At 41.5% G+C, this 20,794-nt stretch overlaps 2 protein-coding genes across 3 annotated transcripts; one reads left to right on the plus strand and one right to left on the minus strand.

The window, feature by feature from the left end:
- Nucleotides 1–840: 840 nt before the first annotated feature.
- On the minus strand, nt 841–14,196 carry si:dkey-183c6.8 (protein O-GlcNAcase). The gene is made up of 17 exons (XM_063900600.1): nt 14,017–14,196; nt 12,128–12,179; nt 9,501–9,598; nt 8,810–8,940; nt 8,546–8,717; nt 8,363–8,461; nt 8,009–8,278; nt 6,865–6,951; nt 6,296–6,741; nt 6,048–6,222; nt 5,644–5,700; nt 5,183–5,268; nt 4,839–4,943; nt 4,437–4,528; nt 4,146–4,335; nt 3,003–3,162; nt 841–2,272 (listed from the first exon to the last, which is right to left on the minus strand). The coding sequence occupies exons 1-17, from the start codon at nt 14,054–14,056 to the stop codon at nt 2,136–2,138; spliced, it is 2,397 nt and encodes a 798-aa protein (XP_063756670.1). The 5' UTR covers nt 14,057–14,196; the 3' UTR covers nt 841–2,135.
- Nucleotides 13,545–20,661, plus strand: LOC134875886 (E3 ubiquitin-protein ligase TRIM39-like). 2 transcript variants are annotated; one of them, XM_063900601.1, is made up of 11 exons: nt 13,545–13,892; nt 15,691–15,805; nt 16,208–16,342; nt 16,655–16,874; nt 17,332–17,904; nt 17,999–18,094; nt 18,295–18,528; nt 18,665–18,812; nt 18,939–18,965; nt 19,476–19,621; nt 19,716–20,661. In XM_063900601.1, exons 5-11 carry the CDS (start codon nt 17,335–17,337, stop codon nt 20,145–20,147), a joined length of 1,653 nt encoding a protein of 550 aa, XP_063756671.1. In that variant the 5' UTR covers nt 13,545–13,892; nt 15,691–15,805; nt 16,208–16,342; nt 16,655–16,874; nt 17,332–17,334; the 3' UTR covers nt 20,148–20,661. The 2 variants fall into 2 exon arrangements, with proteins under 2 accessions (XP_063756671.1, XP_063756672.1); XM_063900602.1 differs by having other exon boundaries at nt 16,240–16,342.
- Nucleotides 20,662–20,794: the final 133 nt, after the last annotated feature.

Here is a 20,794-nt window from a genome sequence, read left to right on the forward strand (position 1 = left end):
AATTGTGAGACTTTCCACCGTACTTCATTTTGCCTGTGAAGATGACTATTTCCCATCAACATCTAAACTCCCAAACACACACACACACACACACACACACACACACACACACACACACACACACACACACACACACACACACACACACACACACACACACACACACACACAAAAAATTAAGTTTATTAAAAAGATTATTTTTTTCCACACAAGTGCAGTGACATACTTCCAGAATAACGTTTCCTAAAAATGTTCTTTGAATCATGCGTTTCGGTCTCAGTGCTTCTCAGGATTTCTTTATCTACATCATTATTATTCTGGGACTATCATGATCTACCTCACAGACAATGGTGATGTAATGAGACGAAATATACAAAAGTGCCTCTCAGTCTGTGATTGATCAAGCATGATAATATTAATAAAAAGTAAAAGTAGAAATATAAATGCGTGCACACACGGTACTTGTGTCTTTGAAGCTGCGTTACAAAAAATGAACATTCGTAGAGCTATGTACTTTCAGTTGAAGGTTTGATTGTGAGTGCTTTTGTGCTTCTTTAATATGACTGTGTGTGTCTGCTTGTCTGCTTGTGATCATTTTGGGTCAGAATATAGACAGGCAATCCCACACACACACTCTCCATGCACAAAGTACACATTCATACACCAGACACACTCACCGGTGATGCATCAGACAGTTCTGAAGCTATGGGTATCTAATATATCCAATAAAGTGTGTGTGTGTGTGTGTGTGTGTGTGTGTGTGTGTGTGTGTGTGTGTGTGTGTGTGTGTGTGTGTGTGTGTGTGTGTGTGTGTGTGTGTGTGTGTGTGTGTGTTGTGTGTGTGTGTGTGTGTGTGTGTGTGTGTGTGTTCTATTCACAATCTGAAACTTTTTTTTCTGATGAATTTGATTCTGCATGCACTTTCTTTTGGCTGTGAAAGCCAAGTAATGGCGCCATGTTAGAGCATTATATTGAAATGATATGCCTGTTAGTGTTGATGTCAGTATACATGTAATCTTACTCGACAGCCACACAATGTTGAGTTTTTTTCATGCATGTAAACATTCATCTATACTAGTCGAGTGTAAACAGTGACACTGTGCCTGGGTCAGTCTGTTAGCAGGCTATATTTAACCAACAGGACAGCAGCTAGGTAACAACATCCAGAGTTTTTAAGAAAAAAAACGATCTCTTATGAACAAAGCAGAGGGAGCCGAGCACCAGATCCACTGTAGTAGCTTAACTTTGGTTTAACAAGAGGGGATAAGTCAAAATCATCTTGAAGAAGTAGTTAGATATTTTAGGAAATACCATTAGCTTTCTTGCTGGGAGGTAGAAACAACTGGTGTGGCCAATTACTGATAAAAAGTGTTTGTTAAAAGTTGGCTGCTTCAACAAAATACGTGAAAACTATTTCAGCTTGCATTTTCCAAGTTGATAAGTCGTTCAGCTTTTAGTCATTATGTGGAAACAACGCCAATGCAACAAAGAAGATGTGTTTAATTGTATCGCTCAGTGCGACATTTATAGCTTTGTCCAAGTGTTCAGACGAAAGGGGGCGAATTTTCCTATCCATAGGTGATGGTTCAAAATATTCTTACACCCAATGCACCACAATTTAATGAGTGGTTCCTTAACCAATGGTGCATGCTTCCCTTAAATTTCACAAACATTGAGGAAGTAGTTTTACCAGCAAACAGACCTTTGGAACAGACCAATACATTGAGCCATGGTGGAGCGAATGATGTGTGCCACAGAGGAGAAGGCTGTAGCTTCTGGGATCTGCTGCTCTGCTCCCAGCGTTTTCAAACTATCCTGTCGTTGACTTCCTTTAAATTTGACTAAATCTTGTAATCCGTAGCCAGGACATTAAACGCAAGGGAGATTAGCACAGCTCTGCTGAAGTTTTAAACTCAAAGCTTATTTTATATTTTGTAAATCCTTCAGAAATCTCCATTCATCCCCATTACCGCTGCCACACAGACTCCACGATTGTCCACACCCTCCCTTCTCTATGCTGTACTGAATGTACTGCTTTTCGAACATTGTTCTGTGTGTAAGTGCTGCTGTGTATCCACTGTATGTCTGCACATCTCTAGTGGTGTCTGTGTATGTGTGTGAGTGTTAGTTTGTGTTCAGAGCAGCCTCCCCAGCACCACCCCCTCTCTGCTCCTGGCCTCTCCTCTGAGGATCTCCAGGAAGCCCAGTTTGGTCAAGAACTCCAGCCTCTGACGGTCCGTCGGCTGCACCTCGCAGAACACACCCTGAGAACCTACACACACACAGAAAGGAGAAACAGGAAGATACATGAAGGTATTTCTCTACATCTTCACACGAAAACACGCCTTAACATAATGTAACTGAAGTTACACATATAAAACATTTTACCATTAAAGACCGGTTATCCAGAGGTAAAAAAAAATGTAAACTCTCATTTGAAAGCTTATTATTTTATGTAAGCAAGCTGCCTGTCTACTGACCAAAGCAAGAATCTACCTTAAGAATCCCAAAGAAAAAGGAACCCCATTATAAGTGACATGATTGAGGTATTATACGATTAAAACTCATAATGGGCAACAAACAGAAATGCTCTGATGCAGGCAGCGATGCAGTGTATATTTCTGGGGCTTTTATTGTGAAAGAGAAAGGTTTACCTGGAGGGGGAAATAATTGCACAGTGTATGCTAAAGCAGCCAATCCAAACACTCAGGTGTGATTACTATGAAGCCATTTTATTATGCAATCAACATGTATTGTAGAAGTATCAAGTGTGAAAGTGCAAGTTAGAGCAAAAATGTTTCAATGCCTCTTTGATTCAGAATGATATTTTGACACATTATACCTTTTTAAGACATTTTGCCTTTGGATATTTCAAAAGTACACACTGTAATTTGGGTAAAACTACAATTAATTTACCAGCCCTACCATATACCTACACTTTGTCAGAAGTTATGGGTTTTTTAACACACACACAGAATGACTGACCCCTGTCTTGTCCTTACCGTTGGCCTTGAGTGCTGTTAGCATTGCGGTGAGCAGAGTCCTGCTGACGCTTATGTCCACCAGCTCCGGCAGGGCGTCCAGGCGCAGCTGAGAGGGGAAGTGAAAGAGGAGAGACTCGGGATACTCCCCCTGGTCTTCCTCCATCAGTTGGATCAAGTCCTACACAGAGGACACAGGAATACAGGTCTCACAATGTGTAGCTGATGGGAGTTTACACTGCCTGATTCAACGTGAATCTTTGGCCTTTTTGCATTTTCCTATGTGTTGTAGTTTCCATCAGCTGTCACAAGATGGTACTGATGCGCAATATTGAATGATTATAAAAGGAGTATACTTGCACATAAGAGGATGTTGGAACCCTGCTGTGTGAAATCTATTTATTTGTTTATCTTAAAAGTAGAAAGAGAGGCCATGCCGAGGACCTTCATCCACCTGTGGCTGCAGTATGAATCATATTCATCCAAACTGTGTCTGTCAGTGTGTGCTGTGACGCACAAAGTGGGCAGATAAGTCTTCCACAGATGTCGGGCTGAGTCACTACCGGCTCTTTTTGGCAGTTTGCCTAAATTACTCAGCTGTTTTTCCCAATAAACAACAGCAATGCTGTAACCCAATCTCCTCGCAGCACTGATTATTACTAGTTATTTTCATTAAAGAAAGATGAGTCAATACTAAAGAAAGACTAACTGCTCATTGTAATAAGAAACCTTATTGAATTAATGACTTGGTACCTGAAAATAATTACTTAGTATCTCAAATAATGACTCAATATATTTAAATAAGGACCTGATATCTTAAATTAATGACTACTATCTTAAAATATTGTCTTAGTATCTCAAAAATAAGAATTTGTTGAGTCCTGTGTGTGTGTGTGTGTGTGTGTGTGTGTGTGTGTGTGTGTGTGTGTGTGTGTGTGTGTGTGTGTGTGTCTTTTGTTTAGTATACCTGTGTTTCATCCTCTTCTCAGTGGGATATTAGTTTTCTCACAGAGGGATCCAGATGGTCTAACTGCAGGTCTGTCTAAACATTTGTGTGCATAATGGGACCTGTGTGTGTCTGTAATGCTCCGGTGCCATTCAGACTGATAGAAAATGGTTGAATAAAGGGTGTTTTAATAAAATGACTTCTCCCCATATATTCACCTGTGCCGTGGGGTGTGTGTTTCCCCCTTTAGGTGGGTATTTGTCCCTCATGGCCGGCATCCAGCTGGCCTGGCACCGCTTGGCAAACATGCGGACATCCAAGATGCCCAACACACAGCCACACACACCCAGCTCATCCTCCAGGATGAAGCAGTACTCCGGGGACAACGCCAGGCACGGCCCGAGACATCTGTGGACATGAAGACACAGAAACACATGTGAGTATCAAATCAAATATGGTACATTTGAATTGTGAAGTTACAATACACACTCTTTCTCTGAAACACACACCTGTCTCCTATCACATCTGGGTGCACAGCACTGGACTCTTGGCCACCCTGAGTCCTCAGGTGGAGTTGGCGCACCATCCGATACAACTCCAACTACACACAAAAAAAAAATAACGTAATATTACATCATTTTGAAAGATGGATGTGATTCTTTTCCCAGCCATATGTGTTGACATTGACCCAAACATTTACAGGTAGTTGAAAATAATCAGTCCCCTTTCCTTTTGCAAGGACCCTACTTTGAATCTGATAGTAATTCCATAAATCCTCCATGACTTCCCATTACTTAATCAGAATGTATGCATGAGCTAATATTCCCTGACTTGTCCTATTTTAAAAGCACCTTTCAACTTCCATGTTTTTTTATGAATTATCCTGGCAATATGCGTGAGACTTCTCCTACCTTGTCCTTAGTGTGATAGGGTCTGATGTTATAGAGACGAGAGGTAGGGAAGAGAGGAGGAGGATGAGTGAAGAGTTCATTGCTGCTGCCTATTGGGAGTAGCATCTACACACACACACACACACACACACACACACACACACACACACACACACACACACACACACACACACACACACACACACACACACACACACACACACACACACACACACACACACACACACACACACACACACACATGTTAGGCAGTTATAATAGAATTACAGTTGATACATATAGGATTAATGAGGATTAATTCACAAAACATATCGAAAATGATATATAATACAAGCACAGCCTACCTGCACCTCCCCAGACACGCCCCCTTTAAACGCCCATGGTTCTGATTCAACTCCCAGTAGGTCCGCTCCTGTGGTCTTCCCACACACTAACACAGACAAAAAATTAAAGTCAGGTGACATCACGTGATCAGGGCCAAAGAAATGCTTGTTCGGAAAACATGGCACACTTAACTCAGCTTTAAATATTCGTGCTGGTATAAAAAGGTCATTCTTTTACAGAATTACAACTCCTCAAGAGATGCTAAAATTTACATTTATTTCAGTTTTTATGCTCATGTTATTAATACATGAAGCACAACTGTTTGCTCAGTCATCACTGCACCATTATTTGCTTTTGCAGAGAAATAATAATCAAATACAGGGTTGATAAGAATGATGAGTGCAGCAAATGCCACCTGTATTTATTTATTTCAGGCAAAGATGGGGAGACAAATGGCTTAAAGGTCCTCCCTTCTACTCACAGTGAAAGCAGTTCTTCCAGGTGCCCAGGGTGGAGCTGTCACTCAACACTCGGCCATCTGAGGGAGAGAGGTGAGTGAGTTGAGAGAGCATAGTCTGGTATATTATTAAAACAAAAATGGAAGAGCATAATGTAAAAACACAAATACTACAATAAAACACAATCTAATAAATAAAAATGGAAAAAGGTAGCAAATTACATACTTAGATTATTGCACTGGTTATTGTACAGTTAAGTCTTAATTCTGCTGACAGGGTTGAAAAAGTTCCAAGGGCCGACATTAAGCATAGGGCTTTGAATACAAAGCAAAGCGTAGTAAAATGTTGCACAGTAAATACAAGTAGAATAAAGTAAAACACATGTTATCATGTATTCCCATAGTTCCCTGCCTCTTTTGATACTCACCCAGCCAGCATATGAAGGCTTTAGCCACCAGAGCCGTGTTCCTCAGGTCCCACACGTAGGGGTAAAGGTCGTAGAGCACCGCCCTGTTGGCCCCTCCCACCACGCTGCAGTGGAGCTGTGCTATGTCCTCACATAGGGACAATACCCTAGAGGACCGGCCACGCCACTCATCGATCTGAAGACAAAAATAGCTTTCATAATGCACAATTTAAATGTTAACGGGATATTTGCACAGAGCACACACAGACCTTCTGAGGCGCTGTCTTTTTGCTGTTGGCGCTGACCAGGTGGCAGTTTGCTTTCAGCCAGCTGAGATCCTGCAGCAGCTTCTGTCCCGACAGGCCGTACTCGTGGGGCAGATAATAAAGACCCACCAGTAGCCGCACCTGGGACTCACTCAGGAGGCCCTTCCCACCACAAAGCCCCCACCCCTGGGCCTTCTGCACCCTGCCTCCCCCTGCAGGTGCGCTAGGTCTGGGTCCTTGAGGTTGGTTTGATCTCTTCTTCTCTCCCTCTGTCTCCACCTTGACCTTAGTGGGTGACGTTGGAGGCGAGCTGGAGTTGAGGGGGAAAACAGGAAGCCTGTCCACGACGGCGGTTCCTCTGAGGGTGGAGGGGCAGTCGGGTCGGTCGGGAGTTTTACAGCGGGTTGTTTGAACAGAGGAACGCTGGTCTGCTCGGCTGCTCTGCCGTCCTGTAATCATTCAGAGAACAGGTGTGTTTGTGGATAGAATAATGCAGTTTGGGGAGAATCCAATCAAATGTCAACCCACATAAATACTGTATACAGGTACGTCCCCAGATGATGGTTATCTACCTGCTTGTAGTGGTTGGTTGAGTTCCTCCATCCAATCATGTAGGGCAACAGAGAGCGCTCTATCAGGACAGTATTCACACTCCTCATCTAAAACATGAATAACACTGTGTTATTATACACGAGGATACTTATAAACAACTCTAAAATTCCTTTGCACAGTCTGCAATGTTCATTTCATTTCAGTTGGACATGTTTTGGAGGACAAAGCTCCCCATAAATAGCTCTCCTTTATCTGTTGTATGACTATAAAAGAAGAGGGACAGAGAGCAGATTATCTTGTGTTTGCTCGTCTGAGGAAGCTTCTGTCAGAAATATATTCTAACTTGAGATTCTTCCAACACTAAAAGATGATTTTCACATGTTTGTTTGCCAACATGCCCGACTGTTCCCAATGGAAGTACTGCAGTGTTACGTCATGTCTCTGTTTGGTCACTGATCTGTTAGACGTAAAAACACAATTACATGTCCAATTTAAACTCTGATCCTAAGTCTGAATCTCAGTCCCTCAGGCTTCAGCCGGCCCTTCATCTCTTGTTTCATCTCTTGTTTTATCTCCCCCCCCCCCCCCGCCTTGTTTCTTCTCCACAAAGGGACCATTCTCCCTTCTTATTTTCTCCTTCGTCCCACCACACAATTGTTCCTCCATCGCCACCTTTCTTTGCTTGTCTTCAGAACAAGGACACGCTACAGTACACTCGCATATTTTCTCTTTCTTTCACTGGTGGGATTATTGTGTTTTTTACCATCACAGTCAATTTATAGCCATAAATCGGAAACAAATTTAACAGTATATGCTAAGGAATATATATCTTTTGTGTAACATACAAATGCATCTGAGAGCTAGCTCTGTAATCAGATCCACTTGCTGGAAGAGTGTATGGACATGGATAAAAAGCTCATTGAGTAATTTTAACTTTATGAGGCAACAGATGGAGCTTTAATTCCTATAAGTTCATTTCTTTGTTACGTAACATCAGGCTTAATTGTTTTAGTTGCCAAGCAATGGGACTAACTGCACATGGCTCAGGTCTGGCAGAGCCATTACTTGTTTATTAACTTGAGACATCCCCTGTCTCATCGCTGCTCCTTCCTCCTTCTAATTAATCCTTTCCTGCTCCATCCTTCCCTCCACATATCCCCTCACCTTTCCTCTCCTCCTTTCCAGATCGGTACCAGCTGCCCAGCGAGTGGAGAGGGATGTAATTGGCTTCAAACTCGCAGTTGGGGTTGAGTAGCAGACCTCTCAGGTGGCTCCTCAGCTGAGGCTCTCTGCCCTTAAAAGGCCCCAGGAAGAGACGTCTGGAGTCGTAGTCATTAGCGTGCAGGTTGTCCCAGATGAGTGGCGGGCGCTGGAGGACAGACTCCACCTCAGCCAGGCAGTCTGCGGACAGTTTCCTGGAGATGACCTTATTGCCTGGGGGGCCGGGAGTGAGAGGAAAATGTTTACAAGTGGAAGGTTTGAGACACATCTTGTGATAGGTTTCTGTTTGTGCCTCACCCGTCCATATCACTGTTATGTCGGGCAGTAGGTCCTCTCCAACAGTCTGCAGGTAGGGAGACTTTGATACACTGGGAGAACACAGAGAACCACAGTACTCTGCAGGGACAGAGAAACACAGGTCTGATTGTAAGTTTCTGCACATCCCAAACGTTAACCCTGAGCTCAGTGCATCACTCCTACCTGTGGGGCAGAATAGGAAGACAGGTGGATCCCCCAGGAACCGGTATATTTCATTGGTTATAGTGACCTGAGCATGAGCAAATGAGGAGAAGGCCTCGCTGTCAGCCTGACACATGGAGTGGTCAATGTCATCAAACAGGATGGCAAAGGCCTGGCAACCCAGGTCTGAAACCTACATAGAGAGGGGGAAAGAAACAGAAGCCAATCATAAAACAGGTGCATTCCTGAGTAGTGTGTATTATCTTGATTTGTCTCATTGCATACCTGTCTCAGCTTGCGTTTGAGCAGTGTCAGGTCAGAGGAAGAAGAGAAGACGATGTCCTGACCAGGGGAGAGGGCGTAAACAAACTTTAGGCCTCTCGACTGGGCCTCCTTTATGAGAGTACGCAACTGACCTGAGAGCAGGAGAGGGACAGGGGGGAGAAATGTTGGTATCTGAAATTTTAGGTGAGACGAATCAAGACAAAGTGACTAGAGTTTTAACATTGCTTTAACTTTGACAACAGCATCTGAGAATGGTAACTAGACCCTCCCGCCAAATGTAATGTTTATTATCTGTTAGAGAATTCTGCTTGCTCTAAAGAACTATACCTTCCAGACCAAAGCCTCACAGTCTTCCATAGTACAATTAAAAAAATCATAAAATTGGTAACATTTAAAGCTGTTAATACCTTTTGGACATTAATTAAAAAATGCATCCATAGTGATGTACTACCCTGTTAGCAGAGATAATGTCCTACGGCAGTTCTGGTGCAGATCCAGGGCTCCAAATATTTTTATCAGTGTGTATGCATGGGTGCATACACACTGATAACGTGTGCCAAAGTGTAGTGAGAGTAATGAATGTATCTATTTCTGCAATTCTGTCAGGTCCAGATCCGACTGAAAGATGCACCATCGACTGCTGCAAAATGGGATTTTCCAGACGATAGATGAATGAATGGGATGCTCTTACCCTCCTCCTCATGAGAGTAGACTTCCCTCCACAGTAGTCTGTGTTTGAGGTCATCCTTTGGGCCGTACAGGTAGGTGTTCAACCCCCAACTCTGCATCCTGGCACAGAAACACAAACAAAGCAATGGTGAGGGAGGAAAGATGTTACTGAAGGGTAAGCATTATCCGTTTCATTGCTAAATCTGTACTATTGAGAGTTTCTTGCACTTTGACCACTGAGAATGTGTTTTTTGTTTCATTCAGTCGATAGTCAGACATCCAGTCTATGAAACTATCTCAATAACTTTGTAGTAATTCTGCAAATGACCACTTTGTTTTTGCACCCGCATATATATTATATCCATCTTTCCTCCGTTTGAAGCCATAGCTCTGTCATGCACTGTATGATCCCTGGAGATAAGGACAGAAGAAAATAGATCTACTGTATTGATCGTTGGGCTGCCTTTGTTACAGGAAATGATCTCCTGAATTATAGATAGAGCATAGTACTAGGATCGAAACAAAAGATGCATCACACAACAACATGAATATTTCTCTCTTTTCTCTGGACACGGACCAGCTCCAATCATCCCTGTCATTTGTGGGTGGAATATGTTCTCACTCTCTCCCTGCTTCATTTCCTGGACAGATGGTATGTAAGTCGCCTCCACAAAGCTGCAACCTACCTCCTTCAAACACACAATCAGACACACACACACGTGCATACACACACTTCCATACTGTACACCCATTCCCAGCTTTAATGTGCCAAACTTATGCAACACTCTGTTTGAATTGTGCCTGCACCCCTCACTTGAGTCTAAAAAGAGCCGATCTATAAATAAACCTGGAGCCCACACGCAATTTATGAAGTCAAATTCATCCTGATAGGAAAGCCAGTATAATGTTGTGTTTTTGTTACAATATTATGCAGTTTATCATAACAACAACAAAGCAGTGTGCTGTAAGGATTTGGTTTGCAGAGGGAACATCTTCTCTCTGGGGATGTAGTCCGCTGTCACTATTGGCTGTTGAACTACAAAACTGTGTCACAGTTCCCAGCAGGGAGTCATGTTGTTAACTTGTTTGTCGGATGAGTGTGGCATCAACAGTTGATTGGTTCCTTACTAACAAGTAGGGTACTTTATGTAAATGCACATGAAAAGAGAATACAACACCTCTTAAAGGAATGCAATTAGCATTTTCATAAACAAAATAATACAAATAATTCCTACAGTAGATGATTGTATTAACTTAAGTCTACACAATTTTGAAACTTTACCATCTCAGTTTATATTGAACCAGTTGTTGCAGTTATCCTTCAGTGTCAGTCAGTCCATGAATAACACACTCCCATTATCCGTGTGTTCTAGCTTTAATTTTCTTGAATAGCAATTTGATTGTTTTGTTTTTTTCAATGAAGTGACCTTTTAGTATTCTACAGCAGTTCAGTGTGGAATCACTGCAAGCTGATTTATGCTGAAAGACGGTGTGAGTCTTTGTGTCTTGTTGATACTGTGGCAGTCTCAAAAAGGAGCTGCCTGTGTTTTGTTCAGTCAGCATTCAAAGCGACTGTTTTGGAATACTGTATAGAACATTTCATTTGCTTGGATGCTGATTATCTGGTTTAAATGCCTTTCAAGCCTATTGTGTTGCTCCACATAAACAGAGTGCTCGAGCTGAGCGGTTCCCTGGTGTGAAGGTCTCTGCATGGAAAAAGATGTGGTTGCTAAATAAAGAGCCAAGGACACTGCACATATTCCTTCTGAAAAGGCTAAGAGGACATACACATTCTGTATTAGCATGATATAATTCAAGTTCAAAACAATATGTTGAAAAGCTTCTTGACCCTTCATTCATGCTTCTTTACAGGTCAGCAGCGTTTCTTTACCAGTCAAGCGGTAGGTTTCAGTGTTTGACCCAAGCTCATTAAAACTTGAATACACTATTTAACTCTACCATTCTGGATGAATTGATCAGATTTGCTCAGACTGTACTATATAGAATTTTGACCTAGAAATATAACATTTTTGATATAAACCTTTAGACCTGGCAGTGTTAAGGGATAGCCAAAGAGATTAATCTTGAGGGGAACAAGACTGTGTGAGAATGTACCACCAATGCTAACACCGCTAGAGGAAAGGTCAGGAGAGCATTAATGTGTTTAGGATTCATCATCAGGGAATGTCTGCACAATATGTAATTGAAGTCAATTCAGTAGTTACATTTCAGTTAGCATCAAAGTGGTGGATCGACTCACTGCCATCCCTGCAGCCACACTGCTAACAGCTGAACGATATCTCTATAACCAAATGATCTGCATCCCCTCTTTGATCCTCTTCCACCAAAACAAACAGCAGTATGCACCCAGCCCCTCCCCCTCCTGTCATCCTGGCCAAGCTTCGGGTCTGACGATGAGTCTGCCCTTTGCTACGGAGTGATTCTGCGTCAGTGATTTCTCTCAGGTCTGCCTGGCTTGATATAGAGGCGTGCAACTGTATTTAGCCCACAGGCGTCAGGTCAGTAGCACCTGAGCTCACACTGTTCATGTGAAGAACAAACAACTCCCCTCTGACAAGGTAAATAACTAACACACTGTACAGAACATGCAGGTTAATTACAGTTACAAGCTACTTTACTGAGACTCACCATTGGAAAAGAACCTTCCTCTGATCCATAGTCCAAGGCCTCCCATAGAAACCTGCAGAGGAAAAATAGAGGTCATGAATGTCACGATATATATCTATATCTTTTCTACAAAGGTATTTTTTAATCTGGGACGACCTGCCCGTTAATGCTCCATACTATTTATATTAAATGCACCATATCACATTTTTTAGTTCCAAGCTCTGGAGCAATGGATCAAGCCCTGAGCAGTTATCAGCTGCTTGACACCGCTTCAGTTCTGAATGTATGGGCACATACAACAAAGTAAGTTCCTCCAGTGCTTTCTTTGGTCACATCCTCTGTGTTTGGCAGAGGCATAATTCATCTCCAGCTACACTCTCCATCACATTTTCTATTTTTAGAAATGGGAGTGTGAGTGTCTCCAGTGTCCCTCTCCCTCCTTTGTGTTTTTTATATGACTGCAATGTGTGTGAATGTACAGAATTGTGCACAGAAAGTGGGTCATAGTGGGAAGTAAATGCGATCCACTGACATTTCTCCTGTGTCCTGCAGACCGCTCCCCACTAATACAAAAAGCAAGCAGACCTGATAATTAACTCTGTGGGAAGCCACCACAAGGGACTGAGAAACAAAGGTGTGAGGGACTGCAGGAATAAGTAATAAGGTGTGTGTGTGTGTGTGTGTGTGTGTGTGTGTGTGTGTGTGTGTGTGTGTGTGTGTGTGTGTGTGTGTGTGTGTGTGTGTTTCCTAGAGCATGTCCTTCATCAATGCAATTTGAATTTCCAAATAAACAAATCCCAACAGGCTGTGTGGAACTGGATTAGCAGAGATTTATAGAGATAGCAACTTAAGACTTTGGTGCGGTGAATAAAAACTATAATAATCAATCGTTATTTAAGACATGTTAAACAAACAAAATGCCAAACACTTGCTGGTTTCCCCTTCTTTAAGTTGGTATGGTATCGTGACTGCAGTGCACACTTATAAATAATTAGACATTTTAACCTTGAGTGTACTTTATTAATTGTGCGTTCTTATGAAGACTCATAAATGACACTGAGAAATGATAAGATAATTATCACTGATTTAACAGCTTTTCAGGATTCTGGATAATTATCATTAAGATGTTTTACACAAAAAGCAATGTGCATGAATTATACGTTCAGTATATCAGTATAAACATTTTTGCAGCATCATTTCATCATTTTGTGCATGTGGTTGTGAGGTGAGAAGGTGGGTACAGGGACAGGTGTTACAAGAACCATCTGTCTCTTTTGCATTAGTCATTAATTTCTTACTTTTCAGCTCCATTTTCTGCAGTCATTTAATATTTGTCATTAATGTTATTAACATCATCAAGGTGAGTGTTACTGTTAATCCTTCCTCCAAATTATTATCTTCATCACTTTTATTTTATTTTATTGAGTGTCTGAAGTCGTCCTGTTCTTCATTGTTATCTTTCATTGTCTCATCACCACTGTAAGCTTTTGGCACACCATCTCTATCATCACAACTAAACTAACAAATCATCCCAGTCATATTATAATCTCAATTATCATCTTCACCTCTGTTATTATTGTCAATATCATGGCATCGTCTTTATTTGCTGCTATTTATCCAGAGTGATTTCCTTCCTCAGGCTGCAGCCCAGGAACCAGACATTACTGAATCCTTTCCCTCCGCCTGCTCTTTGATCTCCACTTCAAGCCTGGTTGATCTTCCCCACATCGTCTCATAACGACCTTTACATCCACGTATTACTACAACCGCGCCCCCTTCTCCTTCAGTAAGTGACAACACAATCCTGAAATGTAGGTCAAGCGGAGGTCTATTCAAATACATGTCCCCAAGGTAAGAAAACAGAGAATCACATGATCTGACAGGTCAGTGATGAAGTCGGCCGCTCCTACCTTCCACCACCCCACAAAGAAACTGCTTCTTCTCCTCCATTCTGTCCGCCTCGCTGCCTCCCTCTGATTCCAGTTGGCCCTTAAACAGCGAGGGAGGACGAGATGCTGTCCCCCTCTGTGAGCTTAGATATCGGGGATATTCTTCATGCTTCTCCTCGATCTGCCTCCCTCTCTCCCCTCCTCTCTCCTCTCTACAACGCTGGTGTTCGCGTGCTGCATTCAGGTGCTCAGCGGAAGATCCAGCTTTCAAGCACACGACAAAAGCAAGCTTTTGCAAACAAATCGGTTTAGGTGCTCTTATTTATTTAGTAGAATTATAATACACTTACGCCTATCATACTTTATGCTGAGGTGCAGATTGTTTAAATGTATTTGTTGATTTGATTGTTAAACATATTATTACAGTTACTGTCATTTTTAGTACTGCTTTTTCATTTGATTTGTTATACTTAATGGTTAAATACATTATTTGGGTGCTATAGGAAGATAGCGTAGGAAACACACGTGCAGAGCAATTGAGCTTATGCGTGGCACACATTTAGCTATAATGACATTAATTTGAAAAAGAGCTGCACCTATCCCATTTAGGCAGGTCACGTCCGGATCTCTAGCGTTATGATAAGATTTAATTTATGATCCTAATTTGGGAATTGCAGCATATAAACAAGGCATTGCACATAATGTCAAAATAGGAAATAAAACAGAAATAAAAAGCAAAATATATACATATCTGTAACTGTAGACTATTTATCAAATAAACACTGAGGGGCCTAATTAAATGTAAAAAAGTTTTTAAAAAATGTGTTTTTTCTAATGTCTCAAAGTGGCATCTTTTATATATTAATACATATATATGAATTAATTACACCTGTACTTTTCAAATGGCCAGCAGGGGGCAGAATGAGCCTACTGAATAAAACCCCTTAGCCTACATGGTTAAAGTAAATTATAAACACCTCTAACAAAACTGCATAAGCATCCTGTTGAACATGTTTTTCTCGCCACCTGACAAATGTAAGTCCACTTTCAATTTGTTCTTCACGAACTCTGGGTACACTTTCCTGTTTAGCGTAATGTAACGTTAGCATAGGTTAGCTAACGCTTCGCTTCTTAGCTTTAGTGCTAAATGACTATTAGCTGTAGAAACCAGTAGAGGGACCGGTAATGGTTAAAGTAGTGTGGCTAGGTTACGTAAACTATTAGACATATCATTTCGTCGTCAAGTATTTTTCAAAAATACAACCTTCTGAAAGTTTATAGTTCAAGGTCACAAATTTGTATATTTTACTTGTTGTTTTTATGAGCATTCACGTTTACAAACAATTGCATTCAATATAATTGTAAAATAGGCTGTCAACATACATTTTATCAGTAAACCCATAATAAACCTTATTCCCAAACAGCATTTCGTAAAAGGTTACACCTTCAATGTACATCCAATTTGTATCAAACATACAAAAGTAAATATTTATGAAGTAAATGTTTCTAGGTCTGGTTGGCCTTTGACCAAAGTTTTTTCAACGAAATAACGATTCTTCTTGCTGCGATTTATTCACTGTTGCTGCTGTTTTTCCAGCTAAACTTATTTAATAAAAAATCTGACCTGCTTATTATTATTATTTTTTAATCTAAGATACAATTTCTAAGTTGTTTCTGTTTTCTATTATAATTCAGATTTCTCCAGTAGCCATGAAGGCAGCATTTGCCACTGCTTCCAGTCTCCAGTCCGCACATGCGCACTGCCTTCCTGTAAGAGGACCCAGGTGTGTGTGTTCATCGTTCATGTTGAGTAAGTTAATGTATAATCACACTTGTTGGCCATTTTTTTTGCCTTTTTTTATATATTTGAATAATTTCTTAATTTGTGGGATTGATATTTGTTATACTAACACACTGTCTTACTTTCTGTCCTTTGTATGATCATATTTTAAGTAAACATTTTTAAACACTGCAGCACAATTACAATAGAACAGGTGTGTTTGTTTAGTTTATTATTTTTGACATGTTCAGCCTATACAACTCAAGTTCACATAACACTAAAGTTTTCGATACATTCTTGGATAATATATGAATAATAGTGGGCTTTATACATTATTTATACAATTTTAAAGTCTACCAAATCTCTCAATTTTAGACTATGTGAGTTTATAAATATTGTATATGTTTGTTCCTGATAATCTTCTGAATTGAGGATTATTAGGCTACTGTATAAATCTGATGCAGAGCACCCACTGCTGGAATTAAAGTACATTACAGTAGAAGGTCCTGGCCGTCATGAGTCAGCTTCCTCGCCACAGACAAGTGCTTCAGCAACCAAACAAACCGGGTGAGTACAACCAGAGGCAGTGTAAAACAAATGTTGACATTTTTACAACGTCACCTCCTGCACTGCATGTTTAACTGTCTCAGAAGCACGGATTATTTGCAAACAAACCAACTTTAGTCAGCATCTTTACTGCAATATTAACTTTATCCTTGCTAAGAAATTTGTTGTAGCTTTTAGAACGTTTTTGATGTTATATTTTGGTGACAGTGTGTGGGAATACACGTAGTATGTTTCAGGCATTTTGAAAAAAACACCCTCAGAATGAGCTGTATTTAAGCACCTCGTTGTTGTTGTTGTTGCTCTGTTCAATAGAAATACACCACTATTATACTATACAATGCAAAGAAAGTCTGCACAATGCCAAGCCATCGAGGCATTACTCCTCCTACCCTGGAACAACATGGTGGTTGAAAAGCTGTAGAGGGAAAGTTTCCCAGAGGGAGTGGTAACAGAAACTAGGAGGACTTTGGCTTCCCCGCAGTGCCAGTGTTTGCCTTTACCTCAGAGGTCGCGTTTCACATTCAACAGCGAGGTAAGTCCCAGACAAAATCACAGATGGGCATGTGTTAATATTTTGATTAGCCATTACTTTTGATCCTGCGGTGGTGCAATAAATCATGGGAGTGTGTTGTATAATAACATTTGCTGGGTGATGAATGTTTGGATTTTAATTAATGTTTTCAATCAATGCTTTAAGCTTAGCCTTCACTGTGATTTCCAGAGAGTGAGTGAGTCATGTGACCGTGCTGCTGGACTTGGGCCAGAGGCAACTTTTAATAGTTCAAAGTTATTGATAAGTAGGTGTAGAACGCTGCAATAAAAGTACTTAAGGTCTGCATTAAACACAACTAAGACAACAGATATGTGACTTGTTTAGTACATGTCTGTGTGTTTGTCAATGCTACCAATTTCCTCTGTGAATTAGAATGTAAATGATTAATTTATTATTTGTCAGTGAGTTAACACCAATCTTCTTTATTTTCTCTGAGGTCATGGCCACCCCCAGCATTCTCCTGTCAGAGGTGCAGTTCCAGTGTTTCATCTGTCAGGATGTTTTCTCTGATCCGGTCTCCATCCCCTGCGGCCACAGCTTCTGCTTCACCTGCATCTCTTTGCACTGGGACCGCAGTCCTGCAGTCAGCTGTCCCAAATGTCAGGCAGTCTTTGAGCGCCGCCCAGAGCTCTGCGAAAACTCCTTCGCCAAAGAGATGTCCGAGCAGATCCGAGCCAGAAGGCAGAATGGCGTGTTGACGCTGATAGGGAAAGTCGTATGTTGTGATGTGTGTGTGGGAAAGCAAACGAAGGCCATAAAGTCCTGCCTCGTGTGTCTGACCTCGTATTGTGAGAGTCACCTGGAGCCACACCAGAGAGTTTCCACCTTGAAGATTCACAAGCTTATTGAACCCATGGCCATGCTGGAGAACCGGATGTGTAAAAAGCACCAGAGGCTCCTGGAGCTGTTCTGCAGGAGCGACCAGAGGTGTGTGTGCGTCCTCTGCACCGAGACCGACCACCGCTGTCACGACACCGTCCCAGTGGAGCGGGAGAGTCAGGAGAAGAAGGTGAGGTCATAAACTCCTCTTCATCGTTGTGCTATCCTATCAAATACGTCAGCAGCCTTTGGTTCAGTTTTGGGTTTGTTTCCTCTTTGTTCAGGCTCAGGTGAGAAGCATCGAGGCTGATGTTCAGCAGAAGATCCAGGAGAGACTTCAGAAAGTGGAGGAGATCAAACACTCTGTGGAGCTCAGCAAAGTAAGTTGACATAAGAGCATAAAACAACCTTGTTGGATGTGTCCTGTTTGAATTAATTAATCATTATTCCAAATTAAAAGCCCTTATTTAAATTACAGTGAGAGCCTGCCATTCAAAGTGAGTTCCATAGGAGAACAAACGTTAAAGAGGGCTCTATACATTTTCCTTCAACAACTTTTTTCATTACTTAATATCTTCAGGAAAACTCAAGGAGGGACATTCTGTTGAGCATGGAGGTCTACTCCACCCTGCTCCGTTCTTTTGAGCGACGTCAGGCTGAGCTGCTGGAGATGATCCAGAGGAAGCAGGCAGCGGCAGAGCAGAGGGCGGAGAGGCTGATCACGGAGCTGCAGCTGGAGCTCACTGAGCTGGAGAGGAAGAGGAGCGAGATGGAGCAGCTTTCTCACAGTGAGGACCACCTACATATCCTGCAGGTTAGGAGTCAAAGTATTTTGATAGTCACACAGGGAGAGATCCATAGTAGAAAAATAAATGCTAGTTTGTAGAATGTTGTTCTTCTATCTTTATTCCCATTTCGAGCTTTCCTCTCATTTGATTTCCTTGTCTCAGAGGTTTCCAGCTCTGAGTTCACCTACGTCTTTTAGACCCTGCTCTGACATCGTGGTCCATTCACACACATGTTTGGGGACTGTGAGGGGAGCGGTGGCCGACATCGAACTGCAGCTTCAGTCAGCTCTGAAAAAGCTTTCCTTTCAAGGTAAAAAAACAGCCCGTTGTATTCAATGTCATGATTACAGATTTGTTGTGAAACGTTATTTATACGTTGTTATTAAATGTCATGATTACAGATTGTTGTGAACGTTACGTTGTTATTACCTTACAGAGCATGAGAAGATGCAGCAGTATGCAGGTACAGTTGGACCATACTCTATCATATGTTTTCATATCCGTCACTGTTCTACCTTATATCTTTTGTCCTGTTTCTAAACAGTCAAACTATAATGTAAATTCAAGGGGTCCTTACATTCTATATCAATGAGAATAATGTCAAAATCCCACAGAAAAGGAACGTCAATCATGAGAAATTAAAGATGTTCCCTAGATTAATTGATTAGTTCTTTGTACAATTTCTCAGAGGTTAAGATGACATCTCATGTTGCTTATTTTGTCTTACAGTTTGGGAGTTTTTTTGGTAGTCATTTGCCTGATACATAACTAAAGCTAGATAATTGAACCGCAATCGACTCAGTTCTCATTGACTAATCAGCTTTTATTGGGTTTATTTTCATGATGCAACCAATAAAACTGTAAATCATCTGTTCTAAATGTGTCAAAAGGTCCATGAAAATGCAAGCCATATGATAAAGGGGATAGTGAAGTAAAAATTGTATATTATTAACAAACTCTGTCTTTCTACCAGCTGATGTTCTTCTGAACCCCAGGACAGCCAACCCCTGGCTGCTTCTGTCAGAGGATGGGAGAAAGATCTGGGATGGAGATGTTGAACAGAACCTGGAGGACATACCAGAGCGTTTCGACATGGCGCCATGTGTCCTCGCCACCAGGGTAAATAAAGATGTGTGTGTTGTGTAGGGATGTTTCTGCTTCATTCTCTGAGAAATGAACAGTCCCGGTGACCTGAGCCCCTCTTTCTACGCAGGGTTTCACCACAGGGAGGCACTACTGGGAGGTGGAAGTGGGGGACAAAACAGCGTGGGACTTGGGGGTGGCTCGACAGTCGGTCGGCAGGAAGGGTCTGGTGACGCTGAGCCCGGAGGACGGGTACTGGACTATCTGTTTGAGGAAGGGCAGTGAGTACCGGGCGTGTGCGGGACAGGCAGAGCTGCTGTGTCTCTCTCAGAGGCCGCAGGTGGTCGGGGTGTTTCTGGATCACGAGGAGGGGACCGTGTCCTTCTATGATGCAGAGGCCAAGTCACACATCTACTCCTTTACACAGTTCCATTTCACAGAGGCCATGTTTCCCTTTTTTAACCCTGACATGTGTGACAGCGGCAGCAACAAATCTCCTCTTATCATCCGCCCTGTCAGTGCAGTCAGTGGAGGCGGGGAAGTAGATGACATTACAATATGATGTGAATGTGTGTTCAGTGTTATATGACTTGTAATTCAAACTGCATTTGACTCTTTTTTCTTACTAACATTATTTTCCCATACAGTACAAGGCCGGGCTTATAGCACATTTGCCCTTTTTGAATAACTCTATAGGAAAATATGTAAAAATATATTGCTGATATAGTTGCATAAATACAAGTAGTTCATAATTGCTTAAAAAAGTACAAATGTAATCACCATTTATGTTTTGTAAGCCTAGAAACCACTTTTTCCTTTGGGATAAATATTTTTTTGTTATTAAAATGTTATCACATGATACCTTGTTGTTTGAAGAATTATTCAGATTTGAACATTTGACAGGACATTTTCCTCAAAAAATTAAATGGCCACTATGTTAATTTATTCTAACATGTACAGGGATTTTGTGAACCTACCCATTTGTGGTTTTCTTAATTGTGTGAATTGTACACCATTCTGATGAGAGACACCATAAACTGCGTATGTTTGCCTTCCTCCTCCAACTTCCTTTTCTTTTTGTCTTTGCTCGATTAAAAAGTAACACACACACACACAGATCTCGGACCTGCTTCACTCCAATAATAACCTTCCTCAGATAATTAAGACTAGCCACAAACTGACTTCAGTTTAAAACAGTTGCTAATCAGA

The sequence above is a fragment of the Eleginops maclovinus genome, chromosome 14, assembly GCF_036324505.1.
Source record: "Eleginops maclovinus isolate JMC-PN-2008 ecotype Puerto Natales chromosome 14, JC_Emac_rtc_rv5, whole genome shotgun sequence".
Taxonomy (NCBI): domain Eukaryota; kingdom Metazoa; phylum Chordata; class Actinopteri; order Perciformes; family Eleginopidae; genus Eleginops; species Eleginops maclovinus.